Source organism: Diabrotica virgifera, chromosome 7 (genome assembly GCF_917563875.1).
Source record: "Diabrotica virgifera virgifera chromosome 7, PGI_DIABVI_V3a".
Classification (NCBI taxonomy): Eukaryota; Metazoa; Arthropoda; class Insecta; order Coleoptera; family Chrysomelidae; genus Diabrotica; species Diabrotica virgifera.
This window is the reverse complement of record NC_065449.1, coordinates 99,655,504-99,676,447: the sequence shown is the minus strand read 5'-3', so window position 1 is coordinate 99,676,447 and position 20,944 is coordinate 99,655,504. Positions and strand designations below refer to the sequence as shown.

Genomic DNA, 20,944 nt, shown 5'->3' with positions numbered 1-20,944 from the left:
TTTACCAATTCTAAGCACTACACATTTTTCCGTGTTTAAGGGTAGTAACCACTGGGAACACCAAGTAAAAATAGAGTCCAAGTCTCTTTGGAGGGCTAACTGGTTTGTGATAGGATTGGCATATATTTTTGTGTCATCAGCATATAACGATATTTTACTTGAAACATAGGAAGGAACATCGCTGGTATAAGGAAGCAAGGACAGAACCCTGCGGCACTCCACTTTCCACTAACCTGTCCTGTGAGAAAGATTCGCCAACTCTAACTTTGTAATGTCGATCTGTCAGGAAATCATCAATCCAGCATAATAAAGTACCGCGAACTCCGAAATGTTCTAGCTTATGTAGAAGTCTGCGCTTAGGAACACGGTCAAAGGCTTTAGAGAAATCTAGATAAACAACGTCGACCGGCTGTGAACTGTTAATAGATGACGTCCAGTCGTTAACACAATGTAGGAGATTGGTTAGAGTAGAGCGACCAGAAACAAATCCATGTTGTTGTGTTGGAATAACATTTTCTTGGAGAAGGAATTTAGTCATCTCCTCGGAAATAATGGCTTCCATGACTTTGCTAACTACTGGTAGTAAGCTAATCGGACGATAATTGTTGGGATCGAGTTTGTTGCCTTTTTTAAAAATAGGAGTGACCGATGCTAATTTCCAATTAGGAGGTAAGGAATTCTGGATAAAAGAAGTCTGCATAATTAACGTTAAAGGTATTGCAAGTGTGTCTGCACATATTTTTAATAGTTTTGGTGTTAAACCATCTAAACCAGGTGAAGCGGATGTGCGAAGTTTTATTAAGTGTTGTTTGACATGATCCACTGTAAATTCGACTTGCCGTAAGGATGCACCGACACGATTACACCTAATAGGAGGTAGATTACCATCATTCGATTCTTTAGTAAAAACCTGTGAAAATGCTAAAGATAGAGTTTCAGAAGAATCTTTGTCAGAAGAGCATAAAGTCTGATTAGGTTTTTGAAGTAGAGGAATGGAAACTTTAGACGTCAGTGAGGACCTTATGTATTTGTAGACTTTTTTCATATTACCACTGTCAATAACACCTGTTTCAAAATTTTGTCTTAAAGTTTTTAGAAAAGTTTGTAAGTTATTTGAATATCTGCGGTGGTTTTGAAAATCAGTCAGAAGCCCGGTCTGTTTAAATTTCCGCCAGAGATGTCGTTTGTGATTAATTTGGTTTATTGCTGTTCGATTTATCCAGGGTTTAAGATTGTTTTTATAAATATTACGGAAGGTAGTGTTTGTAGAAATTATATTGTGGACGGCATAGAGAAATGCAGTCCACATTAATGAAGGGTCGTTTAAGCCAGCAAAAAATAATTGCCAGTTGATTTGAGATAGCTTAGTGTAGATTTCAGAAAAGTTGGTAATAGTATATATTACAGTATTATTTTTGCTGGGTAGTATTTGGTTGAATTGAATGTGAGCTGTTATAATTATATTTTATACTGATTTGTATCAGTTTCTCTTAATGTAGACCAGCAGTAGTCGGCTAGAATATTTTTGTCCCAAAAGCCTTGGTATCTCTCTTCAAAAGTCTCAAGTCTTGATGAAAACGTTCGCCGTGTTGTTAGTTCGTCACTTACGCTTCCCAGCATTTCAGGAAAAAAATCTAGGTGCGAGTGTAAAAAATGAATTTTTAGGGACATATTCAACATCAGGGTATTGTATATGCTTTTTGTTTTTGTTGTTAAAGCCTCTTGTTTTTGTAAGGCAAAAGTAACAGTCCGTGGCGTGATTTGTTGGTTCTCTTCACAACATTGGGACTCCGAATTGCAAGTATTTTTTATTACCTGCAGCCCAGTTCGTTAAAATACTTCTACAATTTTCACATACTACACCAAGAACCCATTTTTTATCAAGATTTTTTATCGATATTTGGAAGTATTGAAAATATGCCTGTTTTACTGCTTCTGAGATCGGTCTCTTCTTTTTTGTTAGGATTATTTTACCACAAACATGGCAAAAGTTGTTTGGGCTTAATTTACACTCCTTTGATGACATTTTGAAATTAATTTAATTGTCGATAATCACTTTAACACAACAATAGCGAAGGTCAAACTGGACGCAAGGAAAAAATGACTGAAAAACTTCATGGGGGAATATTGCAAAAACTTGACGTGATAAAAATTTGTGAGATAGGTTTAGTTATACGAGGGCAGTCGGAAAACAAATTATGTATGAATTGTTTTTGGGTTAAAGAAAAAATATATATTTGTAAACTAGTGCAAAAAATTTAAATTTGTAACTATGTATTTTTATAAAAATGTCAAAAGTTAAGCCATCTGCTAACGATAACTCAATCGCGATGTATGGTGTTGTCTTACAGTTGAAGAGTTGGTGCTAAAGAAGGAACAAAACGAGCGGCATTATATTCCATGTCTATTATCTATTTTTCAACATGCATTCTCTTTCTTTTTAAAGTTCCAACATTCAGTTCACAGTATAAAATTAGAAACTTCTTTGCTGTTATATGTTAATAATCATTACTATATTTTTTTGTAATAAGCCAAATTAAATTTTAATTTGTTACATCGACAAGAAAAGTGGCAACTGACAAAAAAAAAAGCTTGTAAAAAGCTTGTAAAAAATTCAACATTTGATGGTAAAAAAAACCGGATAATTTCAGACTGAGAATGTTGAAAGCTGAGTATGATCACATACTCAGCTTGTGAAGATGTTTGAAGATTACAGAAAAAAAAAAGACTTAATCATAGTCTGGAAACGAAAAGAAAGAAACGACTAGGAAGATGCGAGGAACAGAGTTAAATAAAAAGCAGTGGATTGTAGACATTCTAATTTGTTCATTACCTTTTATATATTTTTCAATATCTTCATTCCCCCTCAGTCTACTTTTGGTATTTTTTTTGCTCGGTAACCTAATATTTTTTATTCTTTATAGATACTCAATTATTCAAATACGTACCCGGCACAACATACAAATACAACTATGAAGGAAAAATCGACATTAGCTTATCGTCTGCTGAAGGACAAGTAGCAAGTACTGATGTAAAAGCTGTAGTATTATTAACACAATTAGGAGACTGTAACCAACTTCTTAGGCTTCAAAACGTTCAAGTTTTGACAGGAAATTCAAAGGTAACTATAGTTGATATTAGTAGATAGTTTAGTGCCAAAGGGCTAACTAGAGGAATAAATATTACTATTATGGTTATTTAGTACCTCCTTTTGTAGTGTATTTTTGATTGAACATAGAGAGAAACTTACCAAACGAGATCTATTTTAGCTCTATTTTATATTAGGCTTGTTCTCTAGTATATGAAAATCAATGTAAATCAAATTTCGTCTTAAAATAAAGTTATCACTGACTTTGCTAGTTTTTCTCCTTTAAGTACCTAGTTACTTTGTCCTCCAAAAACATCAGCATGATTTGATCTAGGTTACCTAAATAGTCTTGTGGTGCTGACGTCATACCACTGGCGGAGTTTCTTGGGCCAGAATATTCTTCATCGTCCTGGACCACATTTCCTTTCTATTTTCCGTTAATAATTACATGCATTAATTCAGTTTTATGATTTCTCATCATATGTGCACATTACTCCAATTTTCTCCTTTTTATGGTATTCAGAACCTTTTTTTTTGTCTAGAAGCTATAAAATTGTTTCATTCGACACTCTGACTATCCACGATATCATCAACATTTTACGACGGTGCGTCCACATCTCGAAAACATCAATTCTTTTACACATTGGTTTAGTGTCCAAGATTCTATTCCACAAAAGATCCCAAAGGCTATTTGTCTAATTTACTTGTTTCTAAATTGTCCCGCAAATATATTCCTAGCATTGATAGTTCCGTTCTTCTCCATATCACTCTCAATTTACGAGTACTAGCTGAAGATTTTATCCCTGCACAGTTTGTCAGCACTGGTAAAATCTAAACCAAACACTTTTCTTTTCAGATATTACGTTTCTTTTCAAAGTTTCTAGTAGTTTTCCAAATGTTGCCTAAATCTAAAAAAAATTTTAACTGATGTGTTTACCTACACACACATGCTTGTATAAACCCCAGCCCCGGGTAACAATGGAAAAGTGGGACCCACAGACCCACATGTCCGAAGATCAAACCGGTCACACCCCGTAATGGAGTGGTACCTATCTGACTTCCAAGCTATACCACCACCTCTCCCCATCGAAGGACATGCCGAATGGGAAGGCGTTGAACTTAACTTTACTTTGGATGCCCTGGGTAATGGGACATCCTCTGTATTACTTCATGTGGTTAAGCCACCTGACTTTAGGGGTAGCTAGAAGAGCTTTTCTCCCTATTATTGACTTAGTTAATTTGTTACTTTACTTTGGACTTGTGTTCTAAAAAAATGTGTTCCGGACATCAAGGCACTGATCGAAATCGGTGTCTCACTGTCCAGACCGTGTGTGCTCGGTCACTCAGTTGCCGAATTGGCAAAATAAATTTTATTCTCCTCAACTTCTGAGCGCCCGAAAGGTGTGGCCATCAAGCCCACGTCTGTCGGTACGTGACCTCGATGCTCAACTTCCGCGACTATGGTCCATTTGACCTACCTGAAGAGTACTTATTGCCAGAAGGGTGAAGTTTGTGCTTCGATTATCCTGTGGTTATCTCAATTCTTATTCTGAAGGGTTTTCTCTATATCCAGCTAACTACTTTCTAGGCCGTCTATGTACCGTTCTTTGGTTTTCGCCATAGTAAATCAATTCTCTTAATAGTCTGCTAATCTGCCCATCTAGCTGGGATGGTTCCTGATATTGTCGAATATTTCGTGTGCTCTTTCATCTATCATTCTCAGAACTTTCTTTTGTTGCGTATGTCCAAATACGTATCTTAATGGGACATATCTAGGTATATTCAGAGCTTTCCTGATCATGTGGTTTTGGATGGTTTGTATTTTTTCTTGTTGGTTTTACACGTGTGCCCTCATGCGGCTGAGGCGTATGTCAGTGTTGGCAAAATTATACAATTTGCCATCCTAATCTTTGTCTTAAATCTCAATTTACTCTTTCGACCTATTAGCGATGAGAGTTGACTCCAAGGGCTTTAGCTTTGTTGATTGTTTGTTTTACGTGTTCTGTAAAGGTTAGCCTTTTGTCCACCATTACGCCTAGGTATTTGGCTTGATTTGACCATTCAATTTGGATATCAAATAGGGATAGTACCTCATTTGATCTGCCTCTTCTTTTTTGGTACATGACGGCCTGTGTTTTGTCAGGATTGACAGCTATTTTCCACTGCACGCACCATTCTTGTAGTTCGTCAAGAGCTCTTTGTAGGTGTCTTGTTGCAAAATCTGGGTGGGTACTACTACAAGATATCGCTGTATTATCTGCGTAGAGACTTAGCAACGATCTGGGTTCAGTTGGGGTGTCTGCCGTATATATGATATATAGATATGGCGATAACACAGCCCTCTGTGGTACACCAATCTCCATGGTCCCAACTTCGGACAGGGTTGGCCCTATCAGAACTCTGAACCTCCTGTTGGCTAGGTATGACGAGAGAAGACACGTCATCGCCTCACTATAACAACCATATTGGTTCATTTTATACAGCAGACGCGTCGTGCCAGACTCTGTCGAATGCTTTACTGACGTCTAGAAAGGCGGCTGCTGTATATTTCTTTTCGATGAACGCTTTCGTGATATATTCGGTTAACCTCAGCACTTGAAGTTCACACGAGTGCTCGGATCTGAATCTGAACTGTGCTTCAGGTATTGTTTCGATTGCTTCAGATTCTTGTTTTATCCTGGCTAATATGACCCACTCTGCGATTTTGCTTAATGCTGGTAATAAGCTTATCGGTCGATAATTCTGTGGAAATTTGCCATTTTGTCCTGGTTTTTCAATCATGATTACGTGAGCTTCTTTCCATCTGTCAGGAAAATGTCTCAGTCTTAAAATGTTGTTTATTAAATTTGTTATGTATACTATTGCTTTTTCTGGCAGATTTTTCAGAGCCTCTGTTCATAATCTTGTTCGGTCCTGGAGCTTTTTTGGCATTAGTACGCTTAATCATCTGTCTAACCTCTTCAGGGGAGGTGTGTGTAATACCTATAATGCCCTTTCTTCTTTTTAGAATTTTACATCTTCCTTCGACTTCTGATAACATTGGTCCGTTTGGTTAACATTGTGTCTCCTTGTCTGATACCCCTTTATATTTTTATATAATTTGACGTATTTCTTGCTAGTATGCATTATTGTTATAAAGTATCTAACCGGTAGCAGGTTTCTTAAATGCATTATTAAATATTATTTGGTAGTAGTTCTCTTTGACTAATTTTTTTATTTATTCTAATTATTATTTTTTTTTCTGTAGAAACATGGTCATATTCCAGATGTGGAAAAGGCTATTCAACTTAATTTCCACGATGGACACATCGAAGACAGTATATGTGCCGAACCTACTGATACCCAGAACTCACTAAATCTTAAACGTGCCATCGCATCTCTTTTCCAAGTCAACTTAAAGACGGGACACGAAACTGACATTTTTGGTTTATGTCCTACTGAATACGCACAACATAAAGAAGGAGCTGATTTGGTTGTAATAAAAGGCCGTAACTTAAACAAATGTGCCTACAGAGAACATCTCAGACAAGACTTTTTCGCAACCACTTTCAATCTTAATAGTGAAATCAAATCTAGTCCTATCCTTAACGGAGACTACAGTGCTAAACTGAGGATCAAAAATGGCATATTAAATCAAGCAAATGTCATTGAAAACTACCTATATCTTCCATTCTCCGTAGGTAAAAGCGGTGCCAAAGCTGAAATTAACAGCAAACTACACTTAGTAGGTACTTCCAAAGATAATCCAAAAGCTGCTCCCAGCGTCCCTAAATCCATTATTTTCGACAATCCCCATCCAGTTATTGCTCCTAATAGTGGCGTCAACGTAATCTTGAACGCTGTTAAGGAAGTAGTAAAAACTATTGATATTGTTGTTGGAGACAAAACCGCCAAAAAATTCGTCGATTTGATTAAAACCGTCAAAGCAGCTAAGAAAGACGACCTTTTGGCCGTTTACAACCAAGTCAGGTCTGGTGTAGGTATTGGTGATAAAGTAGCTGCCAAGAAAATTTTCTTGGACGCTCTCTTACAAGCAGGAACTGGTGATGCGATTGAAGTAGCCATTACTTTATTAAAGAGCAATGAATTGAGCGATCAAGAAAAACAACTGGTCTATATTGGACTGTCCTTAGTCAAACACGCAACTGAGAACTCCATTAAAACCGCAAGTGTAAGTTTATGATTTTTTACTTATTACAAATTACGTCTATTGAAAATCACTTTTATACTTCTGTGAAAAATTGATCTAAAAGAGCGTTATTATACCCTATTCCACGAATATACGACTGTGTTGGATTATTTCGACAACGAATATTTTATTGTGCAAAATATAAAGAACGAAAATAAATTTCCAATTACATTGCTGTTTATTGGAATAATTATTAGATCCATTTACCACACTGAAATATTCGTTGCTGCGATAATCCAAAACTCGTTTGTAATCAATTACTCGTTTGTCGTCAGAGATACGAAAAAAAGTTATTTAGATAAAAGTTGGAGCATAGATAGGACCAAAATTTAAACATATTTTCAAATATACAGGTCCACCCGTATTGACAGAGTGACACAAACTTTTGTTTTTTTTTAATATAACACCCTGTATATTTTTATCTCTTTGGTTTTTCTCGATGTATTTACGTTCAAATGATTTTTACTATAGTCTACTATTGTCAAACATTATTTATAGCGAAATGTTTATTTTTATTTTATATAAGAAGATAAACTGTTGAAAGTTGGCTAGAACGGCTTCAACGGACTAGACACTTAGATTACGAGAAATCTGATCGAATTAAAACTATTCTAAATCAATAAAATGAATTAAATGTAATCCAAGCAAATAATAGTGTCACTGAAGATCTGCATATTAGTACGACCGTTCTCATAATCTAAGTGTCTAGTTTGTTGAAACCGTTTTAGTATACTTTCAAAAGTTTCTTTTCTTATTTGTCGTCTATCAGAAAATTGCTGATGATAAATTCATATTGCTAGTAGCACATTTTTGTTATACTATCCTAGCACAAAAACCATATTAATAAGCTATTAATTAGAAAAATTCATATTAGTAATGGCAACAAAGCCACTGGAACTATAAAAATAGTATAATGTCAAATGTTTAAGCAAATTTAGTGTCATAGCCAACTAGATAGAATATTATATGTTTTTATTAATGTTTTACGCACCAACAATTAATATTAACTACGTAGGTATTTTGATATCTGTGTATTTTGTGTATTTTGTTTTTCGAAAAATTAATTTTTATTGAATATTTTCATGGGCATCTAATAAAATTTCACGTCAATTTTGTTGCAATTAATGTTTGGCTTAAAGAATCACGAACAACTCACAAATTAAAGCACTTAGGTATAGAGAATTCTTATGAAATAAAAAAGTACAATAAAATATAATTTCATTACAATACGAATATACAGGGTATTCCATTTAAGAACACTTAGAAAATACTCATTCATAGTTTCGACCAACCCTGTATACTAAAATAAACATTTCGCTATATTAATCATTTTTGACAATAGTAGACTATATTAAAATGGTTTGACCCCTTCTGTGGCTCAGTAGTAAGAACGCCTACCTTTGGATCGAAAGATCCAAATGGTCGTGAGTTCGAATCTCACCAGGGTCAGAGATTTTTCGTTTATTATAAATTAATAAATGAAAATAGTTTCTGTCCTTGTGGGATCTGTACTCACCGGAGGGACCGCAGACGGTCGGATATAATTAGCGTCTCTTTGCAAAGACAATGATGTCGACTTTGCAAAGTAACAAGACACTTACTCAACACAAACTACACATAACACTAGGTACCTAACTGCAAAAAAACTGCAGAAATTTTGATGTCAAATCACTACAATTCTACAGGGTGTGAATGTTGCTACGAAATTACAAAGCCTTATATTTTAAGGAAGAAAAACAAAAATGTAGAAATATATAGGGCGTTATATTAAAAAAAAAACATAATTTTGTGTCACCCTCTTAATATGGGTGGCTCTGTTCCTTTGGAAATAATTTTAAATTATGGTCCTATTTATGCCCCAATTTTTATCTAAATAACCTTTTTTCGTATATCTTAAGACAAACGAGTAATTGGACTTCTTCCCACTAATGCTCTACCCTGTATTCGTTACAATATTAAATTGTGGATAAAACTATTTTGTAATCAACTTTCTTTTTTAGCAATTACTAGCAATTCCAAATCTTCCTGATCAAGCATACCTAGGTATTGGAAACTTAGTAGGACGGTATTGCCAACAACATCCATGTGACAAAGTTGATGCTCTCAACCAAATTACTCAAAAGCTTATTCAAAAATTAGGCAACGGACATCCAAAAGACAAGAAAGCTGAAAACGAAATTATTCTTGTGTTGAAAACTCTTGGCAATTTCGGACATTTGAATGACAATGTAGTAACCAAAATTGTTTCCATTGCTGAAAACAGACAAGCTGCTGAAAGATTAAGAGCTTTCGCATTGGAAGCCTACCTCTCAGATCCTTGCAAGGATAAGGTTAGAAACAGCGCTATTCAAATTTTGCAAAACATTCAAAATGACTCTGAACTCAGAATTAAGGCATATCTTGTTTTGGCAAAATGTCCCAACGCTAAAGTTGGTAATGTAGTAAAGGCTTTATTGGAAAAGGAACAAAGCTATCAAGGTAACGTTTATGTATTATTTGGTCTTAAATTATTACTGATCAATGACAATTTAATGACACAACAGGACTTATGGGCTTTTATATTCCGTTTTCAATGTAAAACACTGCACTTTGTTTGAGTGTTTTGGTTTTTCTTTAGTTTAATATTTTAAACATTTTTCTGTGTCTTTCACTTTCCCTATATCTTAGGTTGTCTACCAATCAAACACTGAAAATTATTGTTTTCAACCCCTCCACAAAATTATTACATCACTACAGCTGTTTCGGCGGAGTGATTTTCTAAGTGATGTATTTTTACAATGCTTCAACACTTTAGTCTTTAAATAAATAAGTTGAGGAGGGAAAAGGTGTTTGTCTCAAGTTACTCATTCATAATTATGTCTGTATTTTTTAATTTATTAATTTCCATAGATTCTAATAATTATATATTATATTTATTCTAAACATATATTCTAAAGATAGCTTAAGGCCTTTATTTTGAGTATAGAGAATTTCAAATTGGTCATTAAAAGAATGATTATGATCTAGAAGGTAAAGTGCTTAGGTACGTAGAATCTCCTTTTCTAATATTGAAAGCCCTTTTGTGTTCTGCTATACGTTTGTTAAAGATTCTACTAGTTTGAACGATGTAAGGTTTTGGACAGTAACCATAATATGTAAGTTTGTATACACCACTGTGTAAGTGCTTTTTAAGGTCTTATTATGTATTATTATTAATATATTTGCTCAAGTTGCAACAAGAGTCAAAGAAAAAAGCACTTATACATTGGTGTATGAAAAGGTACATGCAGCGGCTGTCATCTGACTGATCTTACATAGGTCAAACTTTTAGAACCTTTAACAAACGTATAGTAATGGTAGAACACAAAGAGCTTTCTTACGTGGAGTATCCTACGAATATATTTCAGGTAATTCTAAACTCAAATGTTTACAGGCGAATGTAGAGCACATACACATTGAGGTCTTTTGATGACACAGTGATTCCTGCCAAGTAAGCAGTAACATATTATTATATGACACCTAAACTTGACACAGAAACGAAAGTAAAAGTACACAAACATATTTATACAATAAATAAAGGCGACGCAAATTGATTTGAGAATCAGTTAGGTTTGGGTTGGCCTGAGAGTGCCACCTTGGGTATTATTTAATGGGCACTGTCTTCAGCTAAGTACAACCCACCTTAATCAACATATTTGCAACCAATAAAACAGATTGAAGAAATAATGTGTAAGCAGTATTAACTGGCTATTACTTATTAACTATTCACACAAATGGAAAAACACCCATTATTTTATTACAAATAGAAAAACAGATTCTACATACGCACTTCACCTTCAAGATTATAATCATTCTTTTAATGATCAATTTTAAATTCTTCATATTCAAAATAAAGGCCTTAAGCTATCTTTATTTATTAGATTCTATGGAAATTAATACATTACATTATTTTTATTGTTAGATAAAACAACCTCCATCAAATAACCGTCGAATCCATCACTTAGGTTATTCCAAAGAAGTTATTCTATTTAGCTTTATGAATAATTTCAATAAGTTTTGATCAGCATAATTCCTTATTTATCTTTAGTGTAATCTCAGTTTAAATTTTCCATATTTCTTTTTCAATTTCATGATTTTCTACTTTTATTCTTTTCGTTTATTAATTTGCAATTACTTAGTCCCAATACTGATTCCTATAAACATCTGATGATTCTTATAAACGGCTTAGGTCTTTGTTTTATTTTTTATTTTTGTCATTTATTTGCTAACATATTTTATAATAAATTACATTCTTTCACGGTTTTTGCTGTAAATTGTAAAGAACCGCTTGCATTGACATTAAATTTGGAATACGCATAGCTAACATGTCATAGAAAAAAAGTGATATGGTGCCGATGTGTGCTTTTGCCCTGGGGGTGAGTTTCACCCCACCTCGGGGGTGAAAAAATATATGTTCAAGATAGGTTCTGAAGTGGATAAACCGACTTATTTTAAGCAACTTTTGTTCCATAGAGTGTTTTCACCAAATCAATACTTTTCGAGTTATTTGCAAGTGAATATGTTAATTTTTCAACAAAATAACCACGTTTTTAGACGGTTTTTCGCAAATAACTCAAAACGTAAGCATTTTGCCGAAAAAAATATTCTTAGGAAAATTATATTCTATAAAAAAGTGAAAAAAATGGTGTACATATTAGGTCCCTATACCTAGCAAAAGCAGAGTTATAACTAATGAAAAATAGGTTCATATTCGAAAAATTCCAAATAGAATAATTCAATGTGAAATATCCAAATAATGAAGCATTCTTGGGGAAAACACATTACAACTTTTTTAAAGTGTTGTTGTGTTTATATGATCTGTAAGTTTCATCGATTCAAAATGCTTATTTTTGAAAAAAATTGGTTTTATAGTAAAATTTTTAAAAATTTTAATTTTGAAAAAAATGCTTTTTTTTTCAAAATAACTTAAAAATTGTTAGAGATACCAAAAGTCTTAAACAATAAAAAAAGTCGGCTTTACTTTTCTGAATATTTTGTATTTTTTTTGTTTTTCTGTAAGACAAAAATTGATCAAGATTCGGTGTTTTTAAATTTGCATACACTCGTGATAAGTGACTCGTTCAAGCCCTTTTAACTACAGCTCTTTCAAAAATAAGGACTTTGAACCGATGAAACTTACAGACCGTATGATCAATACATAGGCGAGTAAAAAACTTGTGAAGTGATAACAATTAAGTTCATTTGAAATGCTAATTAGGGGGTGATTTTCCCGATTTCTTACCAAAAAAAAGGGACCAACTTTATTTTGAGTGTAACTTGTTTATTTTTGATGCTAAAATTTTTTTTAAACAAAAATAAGCATTTTTTTAACACTTTAAAAAGTTAAAATGAGTTTTCCCCAAAAAAGTGCTTCGTTTTTTGGTTATGGCACGTTAAAATATACGATTTATAATTTGACGAATATGAACCTATTTTTCATTAGCTATAACTTTGCTTCTACTACAAGAAGTGACCTAATATATACACCAAGTTTTTCACTTTTTTACGTGCTATATTTTTGATAAGAATTTTTTTTCCACCAAATACTTACTTTTTGAGTTATTTGCGAAAAACCGTTTGAAAACGTAGTTATTTTGTAGAAAAATTAACATATTCACTCGCAAATAATTCGAAAAGTATTAACTTCGTGAAATATTTTACCTTCAAGGAACGTACTAATTAGTTATTAGCTATGTGTATGCCAAATTTCATGTCAATCCAAGCAGTTCTTTAAAATTTAGAGGTTTTGAAATATTTTAACTTCAAGGAACGTACTAATTAGTTACATTTTTAAAACCTTTTTATATACTTGGGTTGGTTGGTGTCACGGACTCCGCAAATTTTGTAATCCATTTTAAAAATAGTTCTAGGCTACCTAGACACTTGAAATTTTCAGGATAGCTTAGAATGCAATATTTTACTGCTACTATACAGGGTGATATTAGTGGGGTGAAGCTCCGTAGGTCTGTTATAGTAATGTATAGCGATAAAACTTAATAACAAAAATTGTAGCGAACTGTGAGCTTCACATTAAAGAATTAGTTAGAATGTTACAGGGTGTTCGATAACAAAGTGACAGACCAAACTTATGTTTTTTTAAATAGAACACCCTGTATTTTATTTTATATTCGAAATCTTCGTAACTTTTCGATAAAAATATAAAGGTTTGGTATGTTATACGGGGTATTTACAAAGTTATAACCAATTTTATATGAAAATCGTAACAGGTTTAACTACCTGTATAAATAAAAGCAAGCACAAAGTCAATGGTTTATTGAGGTCATATTTTTTTATTTATTGTCAAAATTTTCGTAAATGGTTGTTTTGCTAATTTCCTTTATATTGAATACAGGGTGAGTCAAAACGCAACTACATTATTTTCTCAGTAATTTTAAATAGAACAACCTGTATTTTATATCATTATCGAAAATTACCATTAGCATTCTATAGTTTTTGTATAACATTCCCTATGTGTAAATTTATTAGTTTTCGAGATATTTTCATTTTACAGAGCAAAATTATTAATAATTACGGGTCTAAATCTTTCCAAATTTTAAGTAAGTCATGATTGAATAATTGTCTAAAACTTACAATTTACAATTATTGATTATCAATCTGTTATAAAAGTTGGCTAAAATTTTTGTTATGAACTTTTATTACTATTTATTACTTATAACGGATCTACAAAGCTTTACCCCACTGACCAATCACACTGTATGGATAAATCGATTTTTTTTTAATTTCAAACTATTTTAAAAATGTGACTAATGCAATAATATTTTAAAGTACGTTAATAAATCGATATCTACAAATTGATGTTGCCTCAGTGGCACTAGACTGCAGATCGAGAGGTCCCCAGTTGGAACCCGGCTGTGGCGTATCTTTTTTTAATTGTTTTAATAAATAATTAAAAGTTTATATACTTAAAATTATAATATACCATTTTAAACAATCGTGGTATTATAAAAAATACTATTTTATACTAGTGTAATTTTTGGAATCATAATTATAAATAACAGTTAATACACCTACTAAAAATTCATATTTTATAAGTTAATTATTCTTTCCAAACATGTTGTCTCCTATATGAACTGCTAACTGCAAAAAGGGGACATCTGCATAAAAGCAAATTTTACAGGAGAAGGTAAAAACTAAATAATTATGTAACCAAATCTCTTAGAAACGGAAAACTTGGTGCACATGTTCAATATAGCTTTATACATAATTCTGTAAATAAGTTGTAAATAATTTTAATTATAATTGTATAATATTCACATTTTAATGTTGTGTAGAAGTTCCGTTTTTGCAGTTAACTGTAATAAAAATGAAAATTATTAGAAATAATTCAATTAGATAAACACTACTTGCCAGAAAACACCTTTATTTGCCATTATCAACATGTAATATAAAGAAAGGAATAGAAAATAGTCCATAGTATTAATTATCAACTTGTTGAACAGTGGGCCATTCTGTTATTTCCCTCCAAAATGGGATGTTGCCATCGTCGATGAATCTGAGTATTTTTCTAATGTTTTCAACATTGGATGATATTAATGGACGTGTTTCAGAGTAAACTCGCGTTGTAAAGGCAAAACTGTCACTTCTTCGGTTCTTTTTCGTTATATTTCTGCTGTAAAAGTCCACTTTTTGCAGTTAGAGAAAGGGTACCCCCGTTAAGATAGGCAAAATGCCCTCACTCTCAGAATTCTATTTTTTAAATTTTTTTACGTTCTGTGCAATTAAAAAATGAGATAACGCGGATTTTTAGCTTGCCACCCCCCTTACTCCTCCCCCCACAGCCAAAAACAAAGATTTTTAGATTTATTTTTTTTTAGTTGGGTTGCAATTGATTTAAAAATTTCAAAAAATTGACGCATGTAGCTGAGGTTTTTACAAAACATTTCCATTTTTTATGGACCCTTAGGTCGAGTGTACATAACCTCAAATTTTTTTTTAACTTTTTTAAAACCTACAACTTTTTTTTGGAGGGGGCTGCAGGTCCAATTTTTTTTTTCATTTTGTGTATTTTATCAAAAGATATCTCACTGATTTTTTTCAGATTTTTCCCTCAGGTGCGCCATCTTGAAAAATCCCGAAAACTGTTTTTTTTAGGGGGTTTTTAGGGATTTTCTCCATTTTATAGACTGCAACATAGATCAACTCAAGGTTTTGTTAATAGATTATGTATAATTTGAAATAAATGAGTATTTTAGGGTTATCAAAAATTGGGCAAAATACCTTTAAACCCCCCAAAAAAACATGTTTTTTTAAGTTATGTAAGGGTTTTTGCGGGCTTAATAATATTATTTTTTGAGATCGATACAGCCTGAATATTTTTTTTTTCATTTTTTTACGTTATAAGTGAATAAAAAATAAGACTAATCGCATTTTTAGCACACCACCACCCCCCCCCCCCCTGCCCCCACAAAACGTCAATTTTTCTATTTTTTTTTTTTGTTTAAAGTTGCCATTAATTTAAAATTTTTATGAGGCGTCTACAAAACATATCTATTTTTTATAGACCCGTGTAGGTCGAGTGTACAATACATAAAACCTCAAAATTCCTTTTTTATTTTTTTAAAACGTATTTTTGACTTCCAATCGATATTTTTTTAAAACGTCCAATGAATATTGTACATCTCTCTCTCTCTCTCTCTCTCTCTCTCTCTCTCTCTCTCTCTCTCTCTCTCTCTCTCTCGCGGACGGCCGCTTCAATACATGCTTAGCGCTCATTTTTAATTATTAAAAATAATAGTTAGAAATAAAATAATGACAAAAATTTCTTTAGGCTATTGCAGGGGGGCTTTAAACTTTGAGTTGGTCACTTTATGACTTTCATAATAATAATTTTTAATCGAGTTATTAAGCCTTGAAAATGGCCATTTTCGCGTTTTTCAAATTTGAAATTGCATGTAACTCGACAACAGTCAATTTTATAGAAAAATCACAAGATACCTTTTTTGCTCAGCTTGATCCAGAGAATCTAAAACAAATTTGTCCGAAGTGAAAAAATTGATTTTTTGAATTCGTTTAAAAAAAATGTTTAAACAATTTTTCGACCACGGCACCGCCCGGCACCCTGTGGATTTGTTATAAGGACCTGTTTTTGAGTAAGTTTGTGCAAAAAAATTAATCGGAATAATTTACCTAACGGGACAAGCATACAGAGTGGGATATTTGCATTAGGAGCCAAACGTAGATGGTTTGTAAAATACACAAAAGACAAAAAAAAATTAGCAGCCATCGCCAAAAAAAGTTATACGTACCTATTAAAAAACAAAAAAAATGAGGTTATAATATGTACACTCGACCTTCGGGTCCATAAAAATAGACGTTCTGTAACAGCCTCAGCTCTGCGTGTGAATTTTTTGTAATTTATAATTTAATAATAATTAGGTACTAACTATTCTAAATGCGACATAAGCCACAATTTAACTAAAAAATGATTTTATTAACGTTTCGACGTCCACCACGGACGTCCTTGTCAAAATACAGAATATTAATAAATTAAACAAAAAGGTTGCTTGGTAAAAAAATCTTCTAATAATTTAATTTAATCTGACTTACTTATATTAATCGTCCCAAACCATTTTTTCAGTGCGTCACAGATTATCGAATTCTCTCTATCGCATTACAGATGGAAAATAAAATCATTTTTTAGTTAAATTGTCACTTATTTCCCATTTAGAATAGTTAATTACAAAAATGCCACAAAGAAATAGCTTCAGAACAACATTTTTAATCTAATTGCAAACCAACTTAAAAAAAAATAAAATCGAAAAATTGACATTTTTGGTTGTGGGGGAGGGGGAATAGGGGAAGTGGGCTAAAATTGCGGTGAGTCCTAATTTTTTAATATCATATAGAACGTAAAAAAATAAAAAATATATTCAGGCTGTATCGACCTCAAAAAATATCATTAAGCCCGCAAAAACCCTTACATAACTTAAAAAAACATGGTTTTTGGGGGTTTAAAGGTATTTTGCCCAATTTTTGATAACCCTAAAATACTCATTTATTTCAAATTATACATAATCTATTAACAAAACCTTGAGTTGATCTATGTTGCAGTCTTTAAAATGGAGAAAATCCCTAAAAACCCCCTAAAAACAGTTTTCCGGATTTTTCAAGATGGCGCACCTGACGGAAAAATCTGAAAAAAATCAGAGAGATAGCTTTTGATAAAATACACAAAATTCAAAAAAAATTGGACCTGCAGCCCCCTCCAAAAAAAAGTTATAGGTTTTAAAAAAGTTAAAAAATAATTTGAGGTTATGTACACTCGATTTAAGGGTCCATAAAAAATGGACATATTTTGTAAAATCCTCAGGTACACGTATGAATTTTTTGAAATTTTTAAATCAATTTCAACCCAACTAAAAAAAATTAAATCTAAAAATCTACGTTCTAGGCTGTGGGGGGAGGGGTAAGGGGGGGTGGCGAGCTAAAAATCCGCGTTATCTCATTTTTTAATTGCACAGAACGTAAAAAATTAAAAAGATTGAATTTTGAGGGTGAGGGCATTTTGCCTATCTTAACGGGGGTACTCTTTTAGCCGCATTTTTAATATACTTAAAATAGACGCAGAGGTCCCATTTTTGTTGAAAACGATGTGTTTACGTGTAAAGAACGCAAAAATAACAAAAAGTGAATTTATGAAAATTTGTTGGAAGTCCCCTTTTTGCAGTTAGCAGTTCATATGTACAATAACAAAACCGTGATATTATAAAAAGTACTTTTTTATTAGAGTGTAATTTTTGGAATTTTAAGCATGTTATCGTTAAATCGTTTATCGTTAAATTATTTTATATTCTTTCCTATAAATAATAAAAAGGTTTTATTATAAAAAAGTTCTTTTTTATAAAAGTGTAATTATTATATTTAATTTCAGTTGGAGGATTTATTGCTTCACACATTCGAAACTTAAAAGCATCTGCTAACCCAGACAAACAAGTAGCCAAACAATTCTTGGGCCTCAACGTTCCTAAGAGATTCCCCGTTGATCCTAGAAAATGGTCATACAACGGTGAAGTGTCCTACGCTGTCGACACACTTGGTGCAGCCGCCTCTAGCGAAGCTAACGTAATCTACTCTCCAAATGCTTTCTTACCCAGATCAACCAATCTGAACGTTACAGCTGAACTCTTCGGACACTCTTTCAACTTTTTAGAGCTTAGTCTTAGACAACAAAATTTAGACCGCCTTGTTGAACACTACTTTGGACCAAAAGGTGTTATTAATACCGCATCTCTCAGTGAGATATGGAAAAACAAAAACCAGCAAGGCAACAAATTATGGAGGGAATTTAACGAAAAACTTAAATCAAGCTTAAGAGCGAGACGTGATGTATCCAGAAAAGAAATTGAAAATATTGGTAAACTTGTACAATTAAAAGAAAATCCCTTAGATAAAGATTTGGACATTGATCTCAGTCTTAAAGCTTTTGGTTCAGAAATCTTCCACCAGAACTTAAATGCTTATCAAGACGGTCTTTCACCTGACGTTATCATTGATAAACTTATTAGCCGTTTCAACGAAGGCTTGGACAAACTAAAGAACTTTGAGGTAAGTAATCCTTTCCCTTTTATACTATATTTTTTGATTCAGTGAATTTGTACTCTACGAGCCCCCTAGTGGGAAAATTTTGGGGTAGTTCTGGTTTCTTTCATTTTATATGGATTTTGGGCTACTGAATCCGAATCTGAGGTTTCCGGACAAAATTTCGTGACGGAACATTGAAAAAATCACGAAAAAAGCGATAAATTCCTGCTTTTTCCCGCTTTTTTGCTTAAATCTCGAAAACTATTAACTTTTAGTCTATGATATGTTAACAAAAATTAAAGTACATAAAATTATCTACAAATATCAGTATTTACTTTTTTTTTCAGATGAACCTTTCGGTCTAAATTGCAAGTTGAAATTTGCTAATTTTCAACGGTCTCTGTAAAACCCACGTTTTATATTCCAAAACTTTATTTTTATTAGAATGCTGTCATTTGATACATGTCTGCTAGTTTTCTGCACAAGTAATTAAAAAGAAAAAAAAGTCGAAATTGTACAAATTCAGTATCACAACAGGCCAGACAGGGGGCCACGTTCTGCAAAGAGTTACAGCTTTAATTTAAATTCTTCTGGCACATATTTTACAATATTTTTTACATCATTAGAAAGAATCACTTTTCTGTCTAAGTTGAACAAGATCTCCTCTAATTGATCCACCATTGTTGATGATAGGGCCATTTACTTAATCACTATTTTGGCCAGAGTTCCGTGAGCCAACATATGAGCTCGTACTGCCCTTGTGTAAGCGTGACCAGACATAATTTTTTCGGTTTATTTTGCCGCATATATGGTATTGAAAAGTTCAGTCAATCCACCACTTTGCATAATGTAACCAATTGCCCCCATGAAGGACATCAATAGTGAAATCCATCGAGCCTTATAACAACATTTGACAGATCAGGATCATCGGGATGACTAGCAAGGATGTCTCTTGCCTTGAGGTAGAGGGGTCACCAAATGTCACCAGACATGTAACTTGCTTCAAGGATTTAGTTTTCTTTACTCCGTTCAACAATTCTGTAAATATTGTATCATAATCACTTGGAGGAGCGTTGATAAATAGCTGGTAAACAATAAATGTTAGTTCATATGGCATGTTTGTTGTGACAGCTTCCATGAATCCATTCCATCCTAAGAGGCCGGGAATATCTCTACTTTCCCATAGAGCCACAGAAGATCAGGCACAAATGGAGTCACAGTTTCAGTTGGTGTGAACATTCCCTTCGGATCTATTATCTTGATTTCTGATAAACCTTGAGGTTTTGTCCTTTCAAAATGAATTAGTTGAACAGCTCCCTGACTTGCATAAATCTCAGGCGTGAGTTTCGTTTTTAACCTAGGAATGGATTGGTTAGATGCTACTGCATGTTTTGGTGCAATACAAGAAATGCCACCCATGAAGTAAAAAGTATTGTATCCGTCGATTGTATGTACTTTAAAATCAGCGTTATCGTACACCTCCTGTGTAAAGCACGGCTGGAACAAAACCCCAAAGAGGAAACTACATCAACCAATTTTCTTGATCCGTACTTTTTGTAGAGCAACACGGCCAACCCTACAAGGACTGGTGAGACGAATGATCTGGGCCTTACCGCCGCTACAAGACTATGAGCAAGCGCGTTACTTTTCTTCTTCCAGTTATCATACTCCCCACGTTTTTTATGAAGTACAACTTTTTCCGTAAATGTACGTAGTGTTTCAGGAATTAGTTCTTCATTTCCTTCTAAAAACTTATCCGGTGGGAGGTATTCCTGTGTCTCATAAACCTGGCTCCAGACATCCTCAACAATAATGGCAGCCGTCTGAACAATCCGTAGTCTTTCCTCTTTTTCATTTTTAACGCTTGTTGGTACCAAGCGTCGTTCAAGATTTTGTAACCTGTGTCTTTGAAACAAACGACCGACTTCTTGTTTCGGGACATGGTAATAATTATATCGCTTCCTTATTTTTTGAGTAGATGAGCTTTGGCTGTCTTTTTGTCAGGACGATATTTACCCTTAATTTGGTCGATCAACTCATCGAACAAAAATTGGCACTCCCCATCCCTATTCTCTAAATAATTGTAAACATCTTGCATTGCCCTTTCA

The 20,944-nt window shown here is 33.3% G+C and overlaps 1 protein-coding gene across 2 annotated transcripts in view; it reads left to right on the top strand.

Moving 5' to 3' along the window:
- The window catches only part of LOC114336812 (apolipophorins), a 119,870-nt gene that overhangs the window by 25,595 nt on the left and 73,331 nt on the right, over positions 1-20,944 (top strand). For both annotated transcript variants that reach the window (XM_028287192.2, XM_028287191.2), the window contains exons 3-6: positions 2,925-3,121; positions 6,336-7,259; positions 9,278-9,755; positions 18,187-18,860. In XM_028287192.2, coding sequence (XP_028142993.1) covers positions 2,925-3,121; positions 6,336-7,259; positions 9,278-9,755; positions 18,187-18,860 — 2,273 coding nt within the window. The remainder of the gene's footprint in view (positions 1-2,924; positions 3,122-6,335; positions 7,260-9,277; positions 9,756-18,186; positions 18,861-20,944) is intronic.